General features: G+C 46.7%; 2 protein-coding genes, 1 non-coding gene and 1 pseudogene across 3 annotated transcripts; 3 read left to right on the plus strand and 1 right to left on the minus strand.

Annotated features, from left to right (window-relative positions):
* Positions 1 to 8,497: 8,497 nt before the first annotated feature.
* Trnam-cau (transfer RNA methionine (anticodon CAU)) lies at positions 8,498 to 8,569 on the minus strand. Its single transcript has one exon. It is a non-coding gene; the product is annotated as a tRNA-Met (tRNA).
* A 1,608-nt stretch (positions 8,570 to 10,177) lies between these two features.
* On the plus strand, positions 10,178 to 11,464 carry LOC149099678 (uncharacterized). Its single transcript, XM_089278036.1, has one exon. The coding sequence runs from the start codon at positions 10,178 to 10,180 to the stop codon at positions 11,003 to 11,005; it is 828 nt and encodes a 275-aa protein (XP_089134162.1). The 3' UTR covers positions 11,006 to 11,464.
* A 3,845-nt stretch (positions 11,465 to 15,309) lies between these two features.
* Positions 15,310 to 17,582, plus strand: LOC149099679 (uncharacterized protein F54H12.2-like). The gene has a single exon (XM_089278332.1). The coding sequence runs from the start codon at positions 16,146 to 16,148 to the stop codon at positions 17,532 to 17,534; it is 1,389 nt and encodes a 462-aa protein (XP_089134458.1). The 5' UTR covers positions 15,310 to 16,145; the 3' UTR covers positions 17,535 to 17,582.
* A 2,024-nt stretch (positions 17,583 to 19,606) lies between these two features.
* On the plus strand, positions 19,607 to 20,735 carry LOC149099680 (uncharacterized; annotated as a pseudogene).
* Positions 20,736 to 21,163: the final 428 nt, after the last annotated feature.

The following is a 21,163-nucleotide window of genomic DNA, read 5'->3' on the forward strand; positions in this document are numbered from 1 at the left end:
TTAGAATCACACACAAATTGAAGGTCTGGTCCTCTTAAAGTGGGTGCCTGAGTAGTTTAGCTACAAGAGCTGGTTAGCAGGCTCTTGTAGCAAATCCTGTTGTTAGTTTTACAAGATAAGGCAGCACTTTGGATTTTCTATTGGAAACGTGTTGTATGACCAGTCATCTCTGCAATGTCTGTCTAGAACCAACCAGGGAGGTCACCAAATTTTAGGAATGGTGTTGTCCTCGATATTACAGTAAAATTTCAATTGTTAGTGTATAGTGTACAAGCAGACCCAAGAGTGACCCAGTAGCATATGTATTTCAGTTGGTCCCTGTAATGTCAGTTCAGGGCCCAGTCCCCATAAACCACCTAGGGTTGGTATGTATGTATGTATGTATGTATGTATGTCTGTCTGTCTGTCTGTTGAGGAAGGGAAAAATTGGGAAAAATTCTTTCATCTTTAATCTAAAAAGTGCATTTTTTTGCAAATGCCAATTCATTAACAACATTTCTCAATGCTTAATACCAGTTTCAACCTTAACTACAGAGAAAACTGCAAGTTTGCCGATTCTCTTACCAGTGCTTGTTGTTTCCAGGCTCAATGACAATGATCTGGACTAATAAACCTCTTTGTAGTATCCCACCCAAATGGTTTGGAACCAACCAGTAAACACTTGGATTAAACCAACATACATGAACTCAGTTGTTTAATGGCAGACAACATGCTAAGACATAACAAAGTCCTTAATCATGCTAATAATGTTCTAGATCCGATATGTCTGCATGCAGTGTCCCTAACAGAGTTGAGTTCTGCCACACTCCTGATCACTGTCTGTGAACGATTTTCTTCCAAATGTTCTTCACTTTCATTTGCACTTGGTTGTATTTTGTGTTCAGCAGAACTGTTGGAGATAGGAGGTGATAAAGAAGTGTCACTTTCAGGCACATCACTCTGCTCAAGGAATTTCTTTACATGGGTAGAGTTTCTCCTATACTAGACTCCATCATTTGATTCCACCACTACGCTGTTGCCCGACTTGCCTTCTACACAGCATGGTTCTGGCCTGAAAGTTGGTGTCAACTTGTTCTTTCGCTCCTGTTTTAACGATACCATTAGGGACTTTCATACCGGGAAGCCTGGGTACTACAGTGGAACCTCGATTTAACGAACCTCTATTTAACGAAGTCCTTGATATAACGAACGATTTTCTTCAGCCCGGCCAAAATTACAGTAAAATGTATGGAGCAAAACCTCGATATAACGAACCTCGATATAACGAAATCCTCATTATAATGAACACAATCCAGACGCCCAAACATAAAATATACCTCGATGTAACGAATAAATGTCAACATGTGACGAAAGATGAATGCAAAACAAACTAACAAGGATGACATTTCTTTAATCCTGTAACACGAGGGCAACAGCCCATTACAGCTGTTTACATAATTTCATACAAACATATAAAAGCATCTACATCTCGACTTTATCCTCTTTGTCTTTTATGAGTTCTATTAACTTCTTTATCTTTGATGGCTTCTTGTGGCAAAAGGAATAAATTGCTGGAATTTCGAGGCCAATGCCCTTATTTCTTCGTTTACCAGCCACTTCCACTGATATTTGCCCTCCGTGCTTTAAAAATAAATGGAAGACACGTGAAAGTGTCAATGGCACATGGCCCACGGTCTGAAGCATCCCTTCTGTCCCTTCCTGGTCTTGAACCTGTTTAACGGCAACAGCATGGGTGTCGTGTGGGTTGTCAGGCTCGTGCTGCAGAAAATATAGATGTAAAATCACTCAGTTTGCTCATAACCTGTCAAAACTACAAACGATTCCTTTTAAGGGCTTACATCACAATCCAGAACTTCACCAACAGCTGCATCCCAGATATCTTTATACGCATGGTAGCCTCGAATACAAGATCGAAAAGAATATGTTGTGTTGCTCATTGCTGTCTGTTTTAAAACTCAACAAGTCACTTCACCGTTTCGTTACCTGTTGCTAGTTTCACGGTGAATAGCGAGAGACCTTCAATTTCCTGTGAAAGTTGACATGATACCCTGTTGAGCAATCAAAAGGTGTTCGATTCCAAAAATTCCAGCACGTCCTGCAATACCTCGCCGTATTTTGTGCCTTTATATCTCTGTTTAATATATTGTCCTATGGCAAGCCTAGAGAGTGCAGCAGAAGCGTAACAGTTCCTGTTCCTAGTGCTTCCACATTGCGGTTGCAGTCCAAAAAAAAAGAGACCAAGAAGAGAAGGGTGCTGACATTGGAAGAGAAATATAAACTAGTTAAAGCAATCAAGGATGGGGAGAAAAACACTGTCGCTGCAAAGCGTTTTGATCCTCCTTTGTCTCAGCCTATAATCTCGATCGACCATCATGAAGAAAAAGGATGAGATTATTAGTGCCTATGAAGGAGGATTCTTCACAGACAAACGAAAGAAGATGAAGCAGGCGACTTTTCCAGATCTTGACAAAGCACTGTCTGAATGGTTTCGGAAGGTTCGAGGTATGAACATCCCAGTTAGTGGAACGCTGCTGCAAGAAAAAGCCCTGTACTTTGCACAACAGTTAGGGTACGAGAACTTCAAGGCAAGTAATGGCTTTCTAGAAAAATTCAAGGAAAGACAGGGAATTACAGGCCAAGCTGTATGTGGTGAAGAGAAAAGCGTAGATCCTGATATTGTCGAAAATTGGAGCGAGCGTCTCCCGGATATTTGCCGCAGCTATAGCATGAAGGATCGTTTCAATGCTGACGAAGCAGGATTTATGTGGAAAGCTACCCCTACTCAAACGCTTAACCTGAGAGGAGAAAAGTGCACCGGTGGTAAGAGAAGTAAAGATCGCGTGACAGTCCTTGTGGCCTGCAACCAGGATGGCACAGAGAAGCTACCCCTACTTGTGATAGGGAAATATGCCAGACCCAGGTGTTTTAGGAACAGTAACATGAACTTGCTCCCCGTGACCTATGAGTCTCAAAGAAAAGCCTGGATGGACAGCGTTTTGTTTGAAACATGGGTCCGTCAAATTGACCGACGAATGAGAGTAGCAAACCGCCATATTCTGTTATTTTTAGATAACTGTACTTCACATGTTATTGTCAATGGCCTGACAAACACAAAGCTCATCTTCTTTCCACCTAACTGCACAAGCAAGCTTCAACCGGCAGACCAAGGCGTAATCCAGAACCTTAAGGTAAATTATCGCAAGACAATGATCAGGCGGATGTTACAGTGTTTAGATGACAATAAACCTGTCAAAGAAATCGACCTCAAGGATGCTGTCTTTATGATGGCCAAAGCCTGGGACAATGTAAGCACCACGACAATCAAAAACTGCTGGAAAAAAGCAGGATTCCCAGGTGAAGTAGCAGAGCCCTCACACGATCCTTTTGAGTCAGACGAGGAAGACGAAGATACCAATGAAACTGGTGTCGGTCTATGGAGAAACATTACCCACCATTTTCCCTCTCTTGCAGAGATATCATTCAGTCACTTTGTATCCCTTGATAACAATGTTGTAACCGAAAGCCAACCGACGGAGGAAGATGTAACACGGGAAGCCCTGAAGGCAGTCCAAAACGTGGAATCGATGAGTCATGAGGAAGAAGAAGATGAAGGAGATTCAGATGCAGACATCTCTATAGTGGAGCCAAAACCACTTAGTCTGGTCGAAGCTAGCGAGACTGTGACAGGGCTTCGCAATTTGAATTTGTCATTCGACAAGACAAGTGCAAAAGAAAAGGAATTTCTGCGCTCCCTTTCTTCTATGGAAGATACATTCCTACGAATGGCAACAAAACCACAGAGACAATCTTCACTAAAAGAATTTTTTGATTAAGAGTCCTAATTGGACTAGAACAGTGTTAAAATTGTTACCGTTTTGTTTAATACCATGTTCATTTTTCTTAAACGGAGGATGCATTTTTTACTGATGGCAAAAAACCTCCATTGGAAGTAATCTTTTATTAGCGTCTCAATATAGATGTGTATTTATGTTTTTTTTATATGTAGTTTTAAGCAGTTTTGTTTGCCTGTGCAATTTCTAAGTGCCGTAGCTATGTACATATCTGTACAGTACATAGCTACATAGACATTAAAGAAAGAGTGCTTATTAGTAATTGTTCAGATCCAGAAATACTGGGTAGTGCTACGTAACACCGATGAAAATTAATTATTAACTAACCTCGATATAACGAACATTTTGGTTGTTTTTCCGAAAATTCGTTAAATCGAGGTTTTCGATTTAACGAACCCTCGATATAACGAACAAATTTCCCCAGTCCCTTGGCACTTCGTTAAATCGAGGTTCCACTGTAGTTTCGCAGTTTGTAGGGACAAAATTTTCGCGGGAAAAATTGTAAATATGGCGGTCCTTCATGAATTGTCATAGTTTTAAAAACTTTTCATCAGAAATTCGCCTTTGGAGGTAGAAAACCCTATGTAAAAGTTAAGAAAATACACATACCTGCTTTCAAGTTGTTGGTCATGCAGAAAGAAATTCAAGAAATATGGAGAAAAGTGCAGAGTTTGACAAGGAAAATTGCATGAAGTGGTTGGCAGATATCGGAGCCTCTACATCTGGTTCAAAACAAGAACTAACAATGAGGATAAATCGATTATCGAGATATCCAGGACTAGTCCAGAAACTCAAGGCAAATCAGAAAAAGCTTAAGTATTTCCCTGTAGTCTTGATTCCCCGGATATTCCACCGGCCACAGCCAAGTGGAGGGCAGCCAACAATTTGCCTAAGATCAAAAATAAAATGTTTACTCAGTATGTTTCCATGAAAAAGGAAGGTAGTGCTGGTCAGCAGAAGAAAGCGTGACAAATGTTTACAAGTAGAAAAATTGTCAATGTCAAAACTCTTGTCAACAAGTGAGTAGTTTACGTGAAGGCTATGATAAAAAAGTCTTCCAGGTCCATGCAACACCCCACAGTTATGTTTGAAAATGTAATACTAACCAAAGCTCATTGTAGTTGTCCAGTAGGACTAAGTGGAATCTGTTACCATGTGTTAGCATTGCTTCTCTTCTTGAAACACTATCATGAAACTGGAGAGAAAATACAAGCCTTAACATGCACAGAACAACTTCAGAAATGGCATAGGTCCTCACACAAGAGTTCTATACCAATGGTACCACTGAGGGAGTTAAAAGTTAAATCTGCTGTAAGAGTTGAAGATTACTTACTTTTCGTTTGGCAGGCTTTGTTGCTTTTCTCTCTAGTTGAGCTTTTGCCTGTTTAAGCTTTTTTTCCAGTGTCACTAATTGAGAGGCTGGGGCAGGGATGTCAGGAAAATCAGCACTCGCGTTCTCTCTATATCCACGGCTCCAATGTATATGGCCAGAATGCCAGTGAAACTGCAATAAGCGTAAAAACTCTCTTGGCCTTTAATAAACAACTCCACAAATCAAAACGGCGTGGTACAAAGAGTGTGCATACAAGCGGCGTAGATGCAAATAGCGTGGATACAAACAGCGTGGGTTGAAACTAAAACAGTAAAAGAGCAAAAGTTACAAGTTGTGACTAAGCTAAATTTGAATAAAGAAATAACAAAACTGCAAAACGAGGACTGTGAATTACACTTACATTGTTTCGGCCAGAGAAAACTGTTGTGAAACAGACTGCGAATAACGCAAAGAGACTAGCACGAAAACTAAATAGAACTGCGCTAAGCGCGGACCAAAATGAACTGCCCCAAAACTGTACTGCAAAGCTATGATATGGAAAATACGCTAGGACATGCAGAAAATAAAACTATAGAAACTTAGAAAGGCACTAATGAAGATGAAACAGCAAAGAAACGCTAACGAGGGCGCGAAAACTGATAGAAGGGAATAAACACCTAAATTGACGCAAAAAACAAGACTAAACAAAAGGACGAAAAGAAGTATAAACTAATTTGCGTACGCAAAGGAAAAACAAATTATGCAAGAATGAATAATAGAAAAAATGTTACACTTGGATCTCACAGCCAGGTTACTTCCGTCGTTTGAAGAATCCTGGTATAGGCAGCTTGAACCTGAGGGTCACGGGGCAAACGATAAAACTTGTTGGTACAGAATGCTGAACAACAAAACCACTTCACTGTTCCTTCTTGTCACACTGCCGCCATATTTGTTGTTGTCCCTACAAACCACGAGACTAGTACCCAGGCTTCCCGGTATGAAAGTCCCTAATGTCACCTTCTTGCACATCACTTTTGCAGGTACAGTGTTTCACATCAGCATACAACTTTCCTTTCTTCTTGGCTTCACTGTCTCTATCACGTACTTCTTGGTCATCCACTGGGGATTCTTCAATCCCTGGTATACAAGTTTGCAGCTTTCTGTGGAATAGAAGTTCTGCAGGGCTTACTCCAGTTGTGCTGTGTGGAGTTGTTCTGTACATTATTAGGAAAAAACCAAGTTCTCCTTTCCAAGTTCTCTTTTCTTTTTTTGTGCAATCTTTATCCTCTTCAGTGGGGAGCGGTTCTCGCTTTCTATTTCTCTGTTTACCTGAGGCCAGAGCAGAGTCTTTCGTCTGTCTTCAATGTGTTCTTCTTCAACAAATTTACAGAATTCTTCACTTATGAAATGCGGTCCATTGTCAATAGTGATATTAACAGGCAGTTCATGGGTAAGGAATATCTTCCTCAGACTTGCAATGACCTTGTCAGCAGTTGTAGACCTCAAGACTTCTACTTCCATGTAGTGACTGTGGTAGTCAACAACTACAAGGAGATGGTCTCCTGATGGCCAAGATGGTGTCACAAGGTCTGCTGAAATGGGTTGCCATGGACCTGAGGGCAGTTCGGTCCTCTTGAGGGGTTCTGGTGGCTTAGGCATACTGACCATCTGGCAGGGACGACAGGTCTTATAAAACATTTCTTCATCCTTGTCACACCCCGACCACCACACTTTGGTACAGTCTGCACCTCATGGACACTATTCCTGGATGGCCCTTGTGTGCAAGATGCAGGACTTGATTGCATAAACTAGAAGGGATGATGATCCATGTTCTCTGCAATAGTAATTTTTGTACAATGGAAAGTTCATTCCTGATGAGCAGATATTGCTTGTTCTCAAGTTTGTGCCACTGTTCGGTTTGCATACATTTTATTATGAGTAGTATACGACGTTAATAGGGGCCGTAACCAATCAGAAGGCGATGCATATCATTAAAATGGGCTCTCGACCAATCAGATGGCAGTATTTTCGATTTGCATAAACAAGATGGCGACCATTTTTCGCACATACCCAAATAAGGGCAACATGTCCAAATAAGGAGAAATATGAAATCGAGGTTGTGACGTGCATGTCCAAATAAGGCGATAGCCAATCCATGAGATCGAGGCTGTCACGTGCATGAAATCGAGGTTCGCATGGGAATAAAAGGGTTTGCGTGAGTGTCGAGTGAGTATTGTTGTTTTGAGCTAGGCGACTAGAAGATGTCTTCAGAGGAGAGCGAGACGAAGGTGAATAGTGTTTCTGAAGAGGAGAAGATAGAAGAACTTGCCGCGAGGGTGATGGATGCTGTTCATGACGGTATTCTTGGAAAGATAATGAAATGCACCGTTTCTCACGCTATGGATGTCGTTCTGAGGAAAGAGGTGGTGAAGCTGGCGGATGAGGTGATGAGGTTCAGAAGAATGCTGTCTGAGAAGATGTTTGATGACCAGTCCATCTCGTTTAAAGACCCTGTGTGTTTGGAGAAGTTGTCGGATGGATTTGAGGACGGATGGGAAGCGTGGAAGAGCAGTTGGGAGGACCGAGACGAGTTGGCGTACCGAGCATTTATCAAACAAATTGTAAAAACACCAGAATCAGAGGAGTGAAAAAACATTTTTATTCATGCCTGTAACACTAATAAAGATCCTTTAACGAGAGAATGTACATGGTTTGTTGCGTGATTTTTTCGTCGGGGTGGGGTTTGTCCAAACGGATTTTACAGGCCAGGGGTCTCTAAAAAGAAAAAAGAAAAAATTTAATGCCCCGACCAGGAATCGAACCTGGGTCTTTGAGACCACAACTCAACGTCTTAACCATTAGACCATCGAAGCGCTTACCTCTTTAGGACTTGGTTTTGGGATTGTCATCGGGAGGCAGTCCGAAATTCACGGCTTTGCAATGAGGGCAGAGTCTTTCGGAGGGTTTCAACCGCTCAGTGTGGAGGGCTTTACAGGTTCCGTGAAAGAATTGGTCGCAACAGGGTGTCAGGAAGTAGTTTCTGATACTGTGTTTGAAAGTGTATCCTTGCACCATAGACATTGAGGGTTAGGAAATCGAGACATGGAGTCTGAAAATAGAACAAAAACAACTTTTTATTGGTCATTCCACTTATTACAGGGTGGGACGTGTGCACGGTCCTATTGACCGGCGCCCTCTTTTTCTTCGGGATATCAATCAATCAATAAACGATTATTATAGTACTTTCAACCATTGTGATCAAGTAACGATGCGAGCCATGATCGACGCGAACGATAGATTACCAAACGTGTAAAAAGAAATGTGAATTAAAAATGGGCGGGGCGAGGTTTCGATCCTCGGACCTCTGGGTTATGAGCCCAACGCGCTTCCACTGCGCCACCCTGCCTTTATTAGAAATAAAAAAAATCGGAGTGTTTTTTACAAAAAACTGTCTTTTTCTTAGTTTGGGGCCTGTCCATTAATCAGTATGGCTTCGGCGACTCCTCGTGGGTATTCATCGATCCATTGAAAGAACTTGCAGGTACGCTTGGGACACTTGAGATAGAGCCTGTCTGGGTTGGACTGGGAGTGGGAGGTGGCTAAGACCAGGGACTTGCTGCATAGACATCGGAAACGAGCCGGGTCGATGTTCCTGTAGCAGGGGTGGGTCTGTTCTTCGACGCGTCTCAGGTAAGTGCCCACCTCTTTGACGCCACAGGTCACATAACACTTGGTGTAGAATCTGGAAGAGGGGCATCGGTAATATTCCCAGGTACCACCGTCTGGGGTTCGCACGCTTCCGTATGTCAGGGGTACCATGCAACGTGGGCAGATGGAATCTTGGGGTTTCAGTTGGTTCAGGAACTGATCGGGGTCGAATTCCTCCAACACTTGGACTTCGGTGAATTCTCCTCGGTCATCCACTTCAGGTGATACTTCTACGAGGTCGTCTTTCTTGAATTTGTCGAGTCCCATGGCTTCCAGGACTTGCACGGTTCGAGGAGGTGAGTCTCTGATCACGGTCATGCATCCGCCTTGAATGGCAGGTAGCTTTGAGTCTGTGAAGATAGAGATTGAGTTAGTATCCCAACAAGGTGTTTTCACGTCGCATGGTTTCTAGGATGTGGGTGGTTTTTCGCACGTTCTTGGGGGTCGGTCTTTGCCTTCGCTTGTCATGGTTACTTTTCATTTGGCTTTTGACTTCTTGGCGTTGGATCGAAAAGGCGCTCCAGGGTCGCGAGAAGCCTTTGAGAGGGACGGTGGTCCAACTGACCGAGTCCGGGGTGATTTCTTTGAAGAGGACGCGTTCGTTGAAACGGAGTCTGGCACAAGGTTTTTTGAATAACCATCTATCTAAAGTGGATTGTAGTTGTTTACCTCCTACTTCTCCTTCCACTCTCTTGGGTAAGAGCAGTTCCAGTTTCTTTTTGGACGATTTTTTCTTTTTCCTGACGGGTTCGACGTGTGAATCCATGACAACTTCTGCTGAAAAGTGACTCGTGATGGAATGCGTGGTTCGACTTTATGGACGTTTTTGACGACCAATCAGTGATGTGTGGTGTGATGGGATCATGTGACGGTCTTCGTTCTGATTGGCGGGATCTGAAGTGGGCACGTGATCCGGGAAAGTACGGAGTGAAAGTGGATCCACGGCGCGGGTATAAAAGGAGCCCGTTGGACGCAGCGAATCATTCTCGACTTGCTGTTGACGCGGTGATGACCTGTAGGATTTTGGATGAGAGAGACGTGCAAGAGATCCTTGAAGATCTGAGACAGCAGTTGAATCGAGCTTCTGACGTTTTGGATACAATCGAAAAAGAAGGCGAAAGACCGTTACACGCGAGGATAATTGAATTGGAGTTACGTCTTGTCTCTCCTTTGTACTATAGGCTCCAGAGGCACTTGATTGACTGGGGTGTGCGTAGTTGCTATCCTCATTTGTCGGGCTTGGAGATCACGAAGCGAGCGGATCGAGAAGGAAAGAAGTTTAACGAGTTTGTCTGAGGGTGTCAAGATGACTTACTATAGCAACTCGAACCAGATTCGGGACCTCGTGGAACAGATCGTGGATCTGAAGGTACACACTTTAAGAGATCTCGACGCCATTCCGGATGCCAAGGTGGACCTGTACATTTTTGACAATCTCTTCGAACCGTCAGGTCGAGTACCCGATAGTCTGTGGTCTTTTCAGCTCTTGATGAGACGTCGTCCTGACTGGGGTGGTACGATTTTGGAGATGATGAAGAAGAACAAACACGTGTTTTTGTTTTTCGGTGAGTGGTGTCGCGTGATGTACCGAAGTGGTAGCGGTCAATTCAAATTCATTCATTGTAGTGATCCCACCCTGGACGCCGAGCGGGCCTGTTTGATCGCCACGGATAACCTCATGTACATGATGACTGATGCCATCCGTGATCTGTTTGAGCCCTTGCGTTTCTCTCGTGACCTATCACGACGGGTGTTGGAGGCAGACGAGAGTCCCATGGTGAAGTCGTTACTGACTTTCAGCAAGGGAGATTACAAGGAAACGTGTCTGAAGTTGGAAGAGTTGATCTACGATATCATGCATCAACGTGATCTGTGGAAGGATCGGTTTTTCTTTCGTGCCATGGACACTGATCGGGAGGACCTGTGTGGTGAGTGTAAAGAGAGTATGCGACAAGCATTCTATGCGAAGGGGGACGAGCAGGAAGCCCTGAAGTGGAGACCCGGTAAAGGGGAATGTTGTTGGAGAAATTGTAAATATTATGCCATGGATACCTACGAGGAAGACTGTGATGATGAGTATGGACGAGATCTTAAGAACATGGAACATGTTGATTACTTTACAGATTCGGACTAAGTCTTTTTTGCCTTCTTTTTTGTTTAGCCAATCAGAGGTGTTGTTTTTCGTAAGAACCAATCAGGCACGACGTTTTTGTACATATAAGAAAGTGTGAATAAAGAATTGGGTTCAAATCATTGTCTCATGCTTTGAGTTGGTTGATCTCGAGAATGTGTACGACCATAGCCGATCGATGGTGTTGGACGACCTTGTGTTCCAAGTGCACTAGTGTCTACGAGCGATACGGTCAGGGTGAACCCATCCCCGACCATTTCAGCGATTCGCCCTTGGAGGTGTTTGACTATACCGACGTCAAACCCAACGTGATGCGTTTTGTCGTTTATATCTTGTGGTTGAAACGGCAACCCGATTCATTTAAGAAGTATCTCGAGGTACGGGAGCAACGTTTCGAGTTGTGGAGACAGTGCGTGTACAAACTTTATCGACTATGAAGAAAGGTCAAAAGAAGAAGCAAAAGCCGCTTTCGACCGGAAGGTTACTGGGACGGTATCGGGATCCTTCCAGACCCGGTAGTCTGGGCGGTCTGACGCGATTCGCCCAGGCCAATAAGATCTCGGTACGACGCGCTCGCGAGGTCCTGCAACGGGATTTGGGGTACATGTTGCACAAACCCAGACGGCGTCGTTTTCCCACGGTCCCGGTGGTGGTGTTCGGCATCGACGAGCAGTGGACGGCCGACCTGATCGAGGTGATCAATATTTCGAGGTACAATCGAGGGTATCGTTATCTCTTGACGGTAGTGGACGTGTTTTCCAAACACACCTGGGTCCAGCCCTTGAAGAGCAAGACGGGTAAAGCGGTGACGGAAGCCATGGCAAAGATCCTGAAAGGAGGTAGAAAACCCATCAATCTCCAGATGGACGACGGGAAGGAATTCTACAACAAGACGTTTCAGGATTTGATGAAGCAGAAAGGCATTCATCATTTTTCGACGTGCGGGGATACGAAATCCAGTGTGGTGGAACGGTTCAATCGGACCCTGAAGGAACGTATGTACCGGTACTTCACCGTGAAGAATACGATGACGTATGTGCCCGTGTTACAAGATCTGGTCCAAGGGTACAATCGATCGTATCATCGCAGTATCAAGATGGCTCCCGATCAAGTGACTTTAGCCAATAGCGAGGACGTGTGGGAGACTCTTTACGGAAAAAAGAAAAAGGGAAAAACATCGAGACGACCTCCACTCAAAGTCGGGGATCGTGTGAGACTGAACAAGAAGTTCCGTCAGTTCAAGAAAGGGTATTTACCCGCTTGGACCGAAGAGGTGTTTGTGATACGCCGAGTGCGTCCTGGGAAGGTCACCACGTACAAGGTGGAAGAATGGGACGGCACGGCGGTCGAGGGCACGTTTTACGCGCAAGATTTGCAAAAGGTGGACGTGAAAGACGACGATCTGTTCCGCATCGACAAGATCGTCAAACGAAAAGGGGATAAAGTCTTGGTGCGATGGAAAGGTTGGCCAGTCAAGTACGACAGTTGGGTGGATAAAAAAGGCTTGTACGTGACCAAGAAGCCAAAGACGAAAAAATGAAAGACTTTTACGTGCAGTTGCTGAGCAATGCCAGCACGAGCGAGTTCACGGACAACAAGGCCAACAGTTTCAAGAACCGTCTGCCGTATCCGCTCCTGTTTGAATCCGACAAGGAATGGAAAGTGGGCTTGGCGAGCGTGTCTTACCCGATTCCTCCGTCACGACCGCATCAAGTACCGGTCCCTCAAGCGCACGACTTTGACGACGGCGATTATTTGTTCGGTATGGAGTGGACCATTGAAACGTTCAGGTTGCTAGACGACGGGATTACGTGGCGTCCATCTCGTTACCCCGTGACATTTGACGTCTACGGGAAGGAACTGAACAGTGTCCGACACAAGGTGACGAGTGGTAAATCTCTCATGCAATACCTCATCAATCGTTTTCACGAACGCCTGTATCATTACATGGATCATGCGGGTGAAAGTCTACGAGCGCCGGACGGGAAAAAATACTACCCCGTGTTCCGATGGGAGGGGAACGATTTGATTATCGACAACACCGACACGTTCCTCGACGAGTCCGGAGACAGACATCGTCCCAGAGTGTATTTTGGTTCTAAACTGGTCAAGAGGTTGGGTTTGATTCGCGAGGAATCGTATTACTCCGTTCACTTGGACGTGAATATGATCAAGATCTTTCCCAACGACACCGTCCCGTCTGATTTCAAGAAAGACTGGACCGACCATAGCGACAATCGATCTCGCGAATTTTGGAGTTTGCTCACCACCGGTACGTTACAGCTCAGTCCCTATTGCAACTGGCGCTTCAGTTACTTGGACGAGGAATACGCCAAGACCTACAATCGCGGAGTCGTCGTTCATCCGGACCTCCCCCCGCCTCGCAGTCCCATGTACCTGTATTCGAATGTGGGTCGTAGCACCATCACGGGGAATCGAGTCACGGACCTCTTGAGAGAAGTCCCCCACGACCCGCTCAAGACGACGTACGAACCGACTCAGATTCAATATAAACCCGTGCGCAGCATCTTGGATATAGTGGAGGTGCAATTGGCCGAGAACGACGGACGATTGGTGGACTTTACCTCGGGCGTGACGTCGGTGACATTACACTTCAAGTATGAATGAGTCTGTCGACGACTTTTACGTGCGACTGATGAGCAATGCTAGCACGAGCGAGTTCCCGGACAACAAGGCCCACAGTTTCAAGAACCGTCTGCCGAACCCGTTGCAGTTGAGAGAGTCGGGCTGGAAAGTGGGTATCAGCGACCTCTCGTTTCCGTCCGCGACGCGTAAGATGGACTTGAAAGATTCTCTTCTGTTTGAAATCTGGTGGATCGACATGGTGAACGCCTCCATAAACCTATACAGTCGGGTCTCTTCGGTGACGCGAGAGGGCGATTTGGAATTCACACCGCGGACCGGTACCGACTTAATGAACGCGATACGAGATCGATACCTGCGTAGGATGAGAGATTGAACGGATGCCGACGTGACGATGTACAAGAAAAAGAGCAAACCCGACGATCCCACCGAATTGCTGTACACGGTCATGCATCGGGCCGAGCATGGAGAATGCGTCCTGGACAATTCGAGAACGTGCCTCAGCCTCCTGATCAATGGTAAACGCATCTACCCGCAAATGAACATCGGCATTGAATTGGCCAAGAAGATGAAATGGGTCAAGATGGGAAGATTACAGAACGGACAACCGGGTTACGTCTTGGGACCCCACCTGAGGAAAGAATTTCCCAAGGAAGTCGTACCCACGGCCACGGACTTGATCATAGCTCAGAATGACGGGGACGAGACATTTTACAAGATCGACCCGGACACCTTACGTTTGAGTTGTTTCATCAATTGGGTGTTCACGGACCTGGATCGCAGTTACGAGGAAGCGTTCGGTCACGAGCGTCGTTCCTTGTTCGTGTATTCGAATGTGGGACAGAGTATGGTAACGGGGAATCAAGTCACGGACATGTTGAAACAAGTGCGTTACGATCCGGACGTGATCGACCTTCAACCGAGACACATCCTATATCTACCGGTGCGCACGACCTTTTTGGACATTGTCGAGACGCAGGTATCTGAGAACGACGGACGACTGGTGGACTTTGCGTCGGGCGTGACCACGATCACGTTGCATTTCAAGAAAGGATGAGTGATTTTTACGTCAGCTTACCCAGTCACAGCAGTAAGAACGAGTTCCCGGACAACAAGTCGAACCATTTCAAGATCAGGTTACCACACCCCTTACGCCTGAATGGAGACGGAGGATGGAGAGTGGGAATGAGTAGCATCTCTCTACCTGACGCGAGAGTGACGATCTCATCCCTGTCGAATGAAGAAGGTGAAGCTAAGGTTGTATTGGCTTTCACATTATGGCGACGAGTTGATCAACCTACTTCGAACATCTATACGGTGGGAAGAGCCTCATTCGACACTGAAGACCTCAAGGAGGTATTTTACAACGTGAGTGGTGTTGGATTCATGAAATCCATGATCGCTTATTTCGAGCGACAACGTATCTACGCGAATAATGGTCCTAAATTGGGATCCCAATACTTCAACAGTGATGGTAAAAGAACCTACGTCAAGTTCAAGTGGGAAGGCGAAGACCTTGTTACAGACAATAAGGACATCTTAAGACCCTACAGTGACCAGCCGGCCTTGTGGTTCAACGTCGCTTTGGCTGAGAAATTGGGATGGATCAAGAAGGATGGAGATAATTACAGTCTGGGACCTAACTTACAGATTGAATTTTTTGAAGATAAAATTCCTGATATTGGCGTCGTCTGACTTACATGACGATGATGGCTTTCCTGTGTTTTGGTCTGTCTCATTACCTATTAAGGGTCAAAAATATTTGAAACTCAGCATCTATTGCAATTGGCGTTTTCTGAACCTGAACAAGGCTTTCGAGGTCTTGGTGGGAAGCAGTTTGCGTTCCTTGTTCGTCTACTCGGACGTGGCTAGAAGTGGCGTGGTGGGAAATCAAGTCACGGATTTACTGAGAGAGGTCAACTTGATTCGAAGAGGTGCGGGTGTCCAGTATTTCGAGCCTTACCACATTCAATATATTCCCGTGCACAAAGACCTCATTGACATAATAGAGGTGCAAGTGGCTGAGACAACTGGAGAACTGACGACCTTTGGACCTGGCAATACGATCGTGACGTTACACTTTAAGAAAGAATGATCGGTGGAACGTTGGTACGATTTCATCCCGATAAAATGAGGCAATCCGGAGACGGATTCGGCATGGCTTGGAGAGGTGTCAAGAAACGAGGTCCCGGCATTCTCCGAGACTTTATCACCGAGGCGGCCACGGAAGGTCTGAAAGGTTTAAATTCGGGCAGCAAGGGAGGAAAGCCCAATTGGAGAGGTGGACTTGCCGGGGTCAAGAGAGGAGCGACACGGGCCGTGAAACGTAAAGCGACGCAAGAGATCAAACGGGCGTTGGCGAAAAAAGTGAGAAAAGACCTCTTTGGAGTATGAATCCCATTTACTCGAGGTGCGTGAGACTTATCCCGATACGACGAACGTATAAAGGCGGATCGATCTTCCCGTCCCGATCAAAACGCCCGAACTATCATTGGGTGCAGTCGGCCCTGAGAAGGAGACGAAGACGACGACGTAGACGATGACGGACCTCGTGGCTCATGCCCGTTCGGCGGGGGTTCGTAACCCTCGTCTGAACATGTTCAGTACCCCTCCCACGGATGTCAGCATGTCGTCTCGACGGTTGGTGAGAATCAACCCGTTCAATACGGGGATCAACCCCGTGACCTTCCAAGTCGATCTGCAAGAAGACTTTATCGACTTGAACGAGAGTTTCTTCGAAGTGGAATTGACCGTTAAGAAAAGTGACGCGACGAATCTGTTGACAGCGGATGTCATGGGACTCGCCAACAATCTGGCCCACACCCTCTTCAAACAGATCAATGTGAGATTGAATGGGACTCTCATCAGCCCCCAGACGGATACTTACCACCTCAAAGCCTACATCGAGACCCTGTTGAACCACGACCGAGACGATGGTGAATCGATCCTAACACCCAGCGGATGGTACAACTGTCTCGGTGTACCCGACGACGGAGATGGCGATGAATTGACAGCCAATGCGTTGGATTTTGGTACTCCTCACGCTGAATATACTGCTTTAACCCAAGATCTCAAGAATTTGGTCCAGGGACGATCCCAGTTTCTGGACGGAGAAGCCGTGACTTTGAGGTTCAAACCTTTCCTGGAAGTGTTTCATCTCAGCAAATTACTGTTACCTGGCGTGCAGATCCAGATCGACATGTACTTCAATACCCCAGCCCTGTGGACCATCCGATGGCATGGTGCTAGTACTCTGAGACTGACTGAAGCCGACGTGAAAGTGAGATTGTTCCTGTCTCAAGTGAGAGTGACTCCCTCGGTGTACCGAGAGATCATGACCAGCCTGAAAGGAGGAAGAGTGGCCACTTACCCCACGGTGAGAGGTGAAATTCGCACTTACTCGCATCCCAACGACAATCGTCATTTCGAGTGCAGCAATCCTTTCCACAGTAAACTACCTAATCGGTTAGTGGTGTTGTTGTTGAAACAAGCGGCCTTCAACGGAACCATCACCGAGAGTCCGTTCAATTTCGGAAAATTCAATCTGGCTTCCATCAAACAATTGGTGAGAGGTGAAGAGTACCCCTACGAGACCTTGGAGCTCGATCACGATGGGGACAGTAAAGATCAGAGAGGTTACTACAGATTCCTCCAAGCCTCAGGAGCGTTGTGCAGGGGAAAAGGAAACATGGTCCGAAAAGTGGACTGGGGGGACGGCAAGAGATGCAACATGTTTGTATTTGACAACACGGCCAATGGATGTTTGGACAGTCCAGTGTTGAACCCCAAGCAAGAAGGTGAACTGCGTCTGGTGATCGATTTTGGAGCCAATCCTGGAGAAAACCTGACTATCTTGTTGTACGGCGAATTCGAGAATTTGCTGGAGATCAACGAGAACCGAGTCGTCATCTACGACGTGTACCAATGAGAAGAAAAAATGGAGAAAGTAGCCTTGAATAATATACAATTGGATCATTTGGCCTGGACGAATCCGTCCCTACGCTGTGTCTTTTACGGCACGGTCCCTTGCGATCGGCTTCCCAGGACAGTCCCTCAAGAAGGACCGACCGCTTACATCATGAACACGGACCCTCACGACAAACCGGCGTGCATTGGATCGCTTTGTGGGCCGACAAGAACAAGTGCAAGATCCTGGACAGTTACGGTCTACCGTTGGACGCGTACGGAACCGCCGAACTGATCCAAGAATGGTTGGATCGTCATTTCAAGTACCAGATTCACAACGGCAAGAGTCTGCAGTCCCTGTTCAGCCAGAGTTGCGGCGGTTACGCCCTGATGTTCCTGATCGACCGAGCCAAAGGTCGGGACATGAACGAGTTCTTGAATCATTTTAAGAAAAACAAGTTTGTGGAGAACGATCGTAAAGTAGGACACATGGTAGAACGTCTGATCGTGGACGAGTTGGCCTGGCGCAAGATTTGTAAAACCCTGTGTCACCAGGACACGAGCAGTTCCTCCCGAGGAGTGCGTCATTTGTTATAAAGTAAGCTGTTCGAATAAAAAGTGTTCATTTTTGAGAAAAGGATGTTGCGTAGTGAAGGCAGATGGTTCCAGCGATTCCTAGAACTGTGTCGAAAAGAGAGTACGAAATTGTCCTCGGACAATCCTCTTCGACAGGTCATGGAACGCATTTTGGATTGCGACAGTTACCGTCGAGTCCGATTCATACTGTACCTGGAAAAAGATGATTGGCTTCGATACGTTCTGTTCCACTTGCGCATGAAAGCCAGACTTCAAACGAACGCTAGTCGAGATTACAAGTGTTACCCTTATTGGCACGTGCTTCGCTACGGCAATAAGGCCTTACGCCATCACTTTGCGAGTGCATAAAAAGGTGCGACGGAAAATGAAATGGTTCATTATGGATTTACTGACAAAACAAGACACATCATGGCTCTTCAGTTTCAAGGGCATAGACATTTGGACGACGTGATAGCCAGGTTAGAAAAACGCTATGGAAAAGCGGGCGGAAAGACGCCTCAACCCAGTGAGGCTCATTTCAAGAAAAACCAACCGCCAAAACGACAGCTCAATCTGAAAATACTTCAACCCGCCAAAAGACAAGTGTCTTTTCAACCGCCATCCGTCCTGGACACCGGTGCATTACCGGCGACGGTGACCACGCGTAGGAAACGCAAGAGAGCCGCCCCTGCCATGCCGAAGCTTTCCGAGAAGGAAGATAGGAAAAGAAGAATGAAAAAGAGGCATTGGTACGAGGGCAAGTTCGGAGATTTGAGAAAATTCGCCAAGAAAAAACCTCGAAAAAAGAGATCGGCGCCTGCCAAGAAAAAAGGACGTCCCAAGAGAGCCGCTGCCAAGAGGGCCATGGCCAAGATCAGGAGTAGGGCCAAGAAAAAACCCATCTGTTTCAATCGTAAGGTCACCCTATTGGGTCTGTTGAAACGCATCCCGGCCGTCAAGACCCCATTGGCCAAGTTGTTCAGATAAAAACGGAACGTCTCGAGACCCTGGACCATTTCATGATCATGGAACGACGCAAAGCGTTTCAATTTCACACGCCGTCGAGTTTGTTGATAGCGGGTCCGTCGGGGTGCGGCAAGACGGTGTTCACGACCAAACTGCTCTTGGAGAACGGCGACTTGTTCCAACAGACACCGAAGAGTATTCATTACTGCTACGGATCGTGGCAAGACGGTTTCCAAAAGCTCAAGAAGGGTGGAGTCAAGTTTTACGAAGGCATCCCCGACAGCGAACAGTTACCCCGATGGTTTCCCGGAGGGGGTGTGTTGGTCTTGGACGATCTGATGGACGAGGGTGGTAACGACAAGCGCGTGTGGATCTCTTCACCAAACATTCGCATCATCGGAACATCACGGTGATCTACCTGTGTCAGGATCTATTCCCCAACGGAAAATTCGCCAAGACCATTTCCAGAAACGCGCATTACATCGCAGCCTTCAAGAACCCTCGGGATCAGTTGGGGATACGAAATTTACTTCTGCAATCGTTTCCCACGCAATGGCAGGAGGTGTTGGACACGTTTCGCAAGGTCACCGATCGACCTTACGGTTACATGCTATTGGATCTTCATCCAGCCAGTCAGGACGATCAACGTGTCCTCAGCCATGTGTTAAAAGACGAAGGATTCGTCCGATGCCATCAGTTTGCAACCCCATCATGTTGAGGAGCGAGGTCGAGTGGTTTCCGCTATTCATTCACCTGTGTAAAAACAGGCTCAAATACATCATGAACCCCCACGAGCTGGACTACGAACCGATGAGACAGGTCACGGAATGCGAGAGTTACCGTCAAGTACGGTCCATCATCAACGCATATAACGGTGAAGGTTTCGATTATTTGGTTCATAAACAACGAGAACTCGCCGAGAAGAAGATAGAAAGAGAAAGGTACATGGATAAAAATGAGCTCTTATGGTAGTGACGATTTCAACTTCTCGGCTCTGGAAGATTATTCGCCTTGGGGGACACCGACTCGGACGAGTACTCCGATTCCGCCTGCCGCGGGTGTGGGTACGAGTCTGAACACTCCTCCTTCACCGCGATCGTCACTGGCAACACCGCCCCTGCCCAATGTCTCGCCCGTCGGAGTGGGCACCGCTGGCTCGGGTGCACCGCAGACCAACGTCACGGTGGGTGTCGGCAGTGCTGGATCGGTGTCGCGCGCCAATGTCACGGCAGGTGTCGGGGCACCACGAATAACAATGTCCACCCCTTTGGCACGAGCCGTTTGAGGAGGGAAACGACTGAGACGCGTCCCACGTCAAAACACACCAACGTCCTCCAGTGATTCCGGAAGCCGCAGACGAAGTAGCGCTAGTGGTAGCGGTGGTGGAAGAGGCAGAGGCAGAGGTGGAGGCGGAGGTGGAGGCGGAGGCGGAGGTGGAGGTGGAGGAGGCGGAAGTGACTCCACTCCGCCTTCGTCGATTCGATCGGGTCAAGGAGGAGGAAGAAGAAGGAGGCGAGGAGACCGTGTTCTCGACCAAGCCCAGATGCAACAACAATTGGAAGAGATTTTACGCCAACAACAACAGACGGCCGCAGGTCGTCGCATTGCGGGCATCACGACCACCTATAAAAACGGACAACGTCCTACCGTCACATGCAATTCGACCAGTGTACGTAACTGAGAACAACAACCATGAGAAGACGCCGTCGTCGACCGAAAAGGAGAAAGCAATGGGGCGGTGCTCTTGCGAATGCCCTGTCTGCGATGTTACCCATTGGTAAAGGGGCTGCCTTGGGATTGGCCAAAGCGTTGGGTGGCCGCGCCGTGAAAACAGGCATCCGAGCTGGAACGACCGCTGCCATTGGTGGTGTGGGAGTGGGCGTGGGTCGAGGGATCCGAAGACTCGTGAGACTTAAGAAAAGACGACCCCCTCGTCGATGAAAAACCATTCGAATCAAGATGTTGAGGAGTGAAGTCGAGTGGTTCCCCTACTTTTTGCATCTATGTCGATGCTCTCGCTCTTACTGGGATGCGACCAGCATGGATCACGAAGACATGAAACGGATCGCGGACGAGTGCGACAGTTACCGAGAGGTCCAGGACATCCTG

The sequence above is a fragment of the Orbicella faveolata genome, unplaced genomic scaffold (genome assembly GCF_042242905.1).
Source record: "Orbicella faveolata isolate gen_17 unplaced genomic scaffold, um_ofav_v1 contig_46, whole genome shotgun sequence".
Lineage (NCBI taxonomy): Eukaryota > Metazoa > Cnidaria > Anthozoa > Scleractinia > Merulinidae > Orbicella > Orbicella faveolata.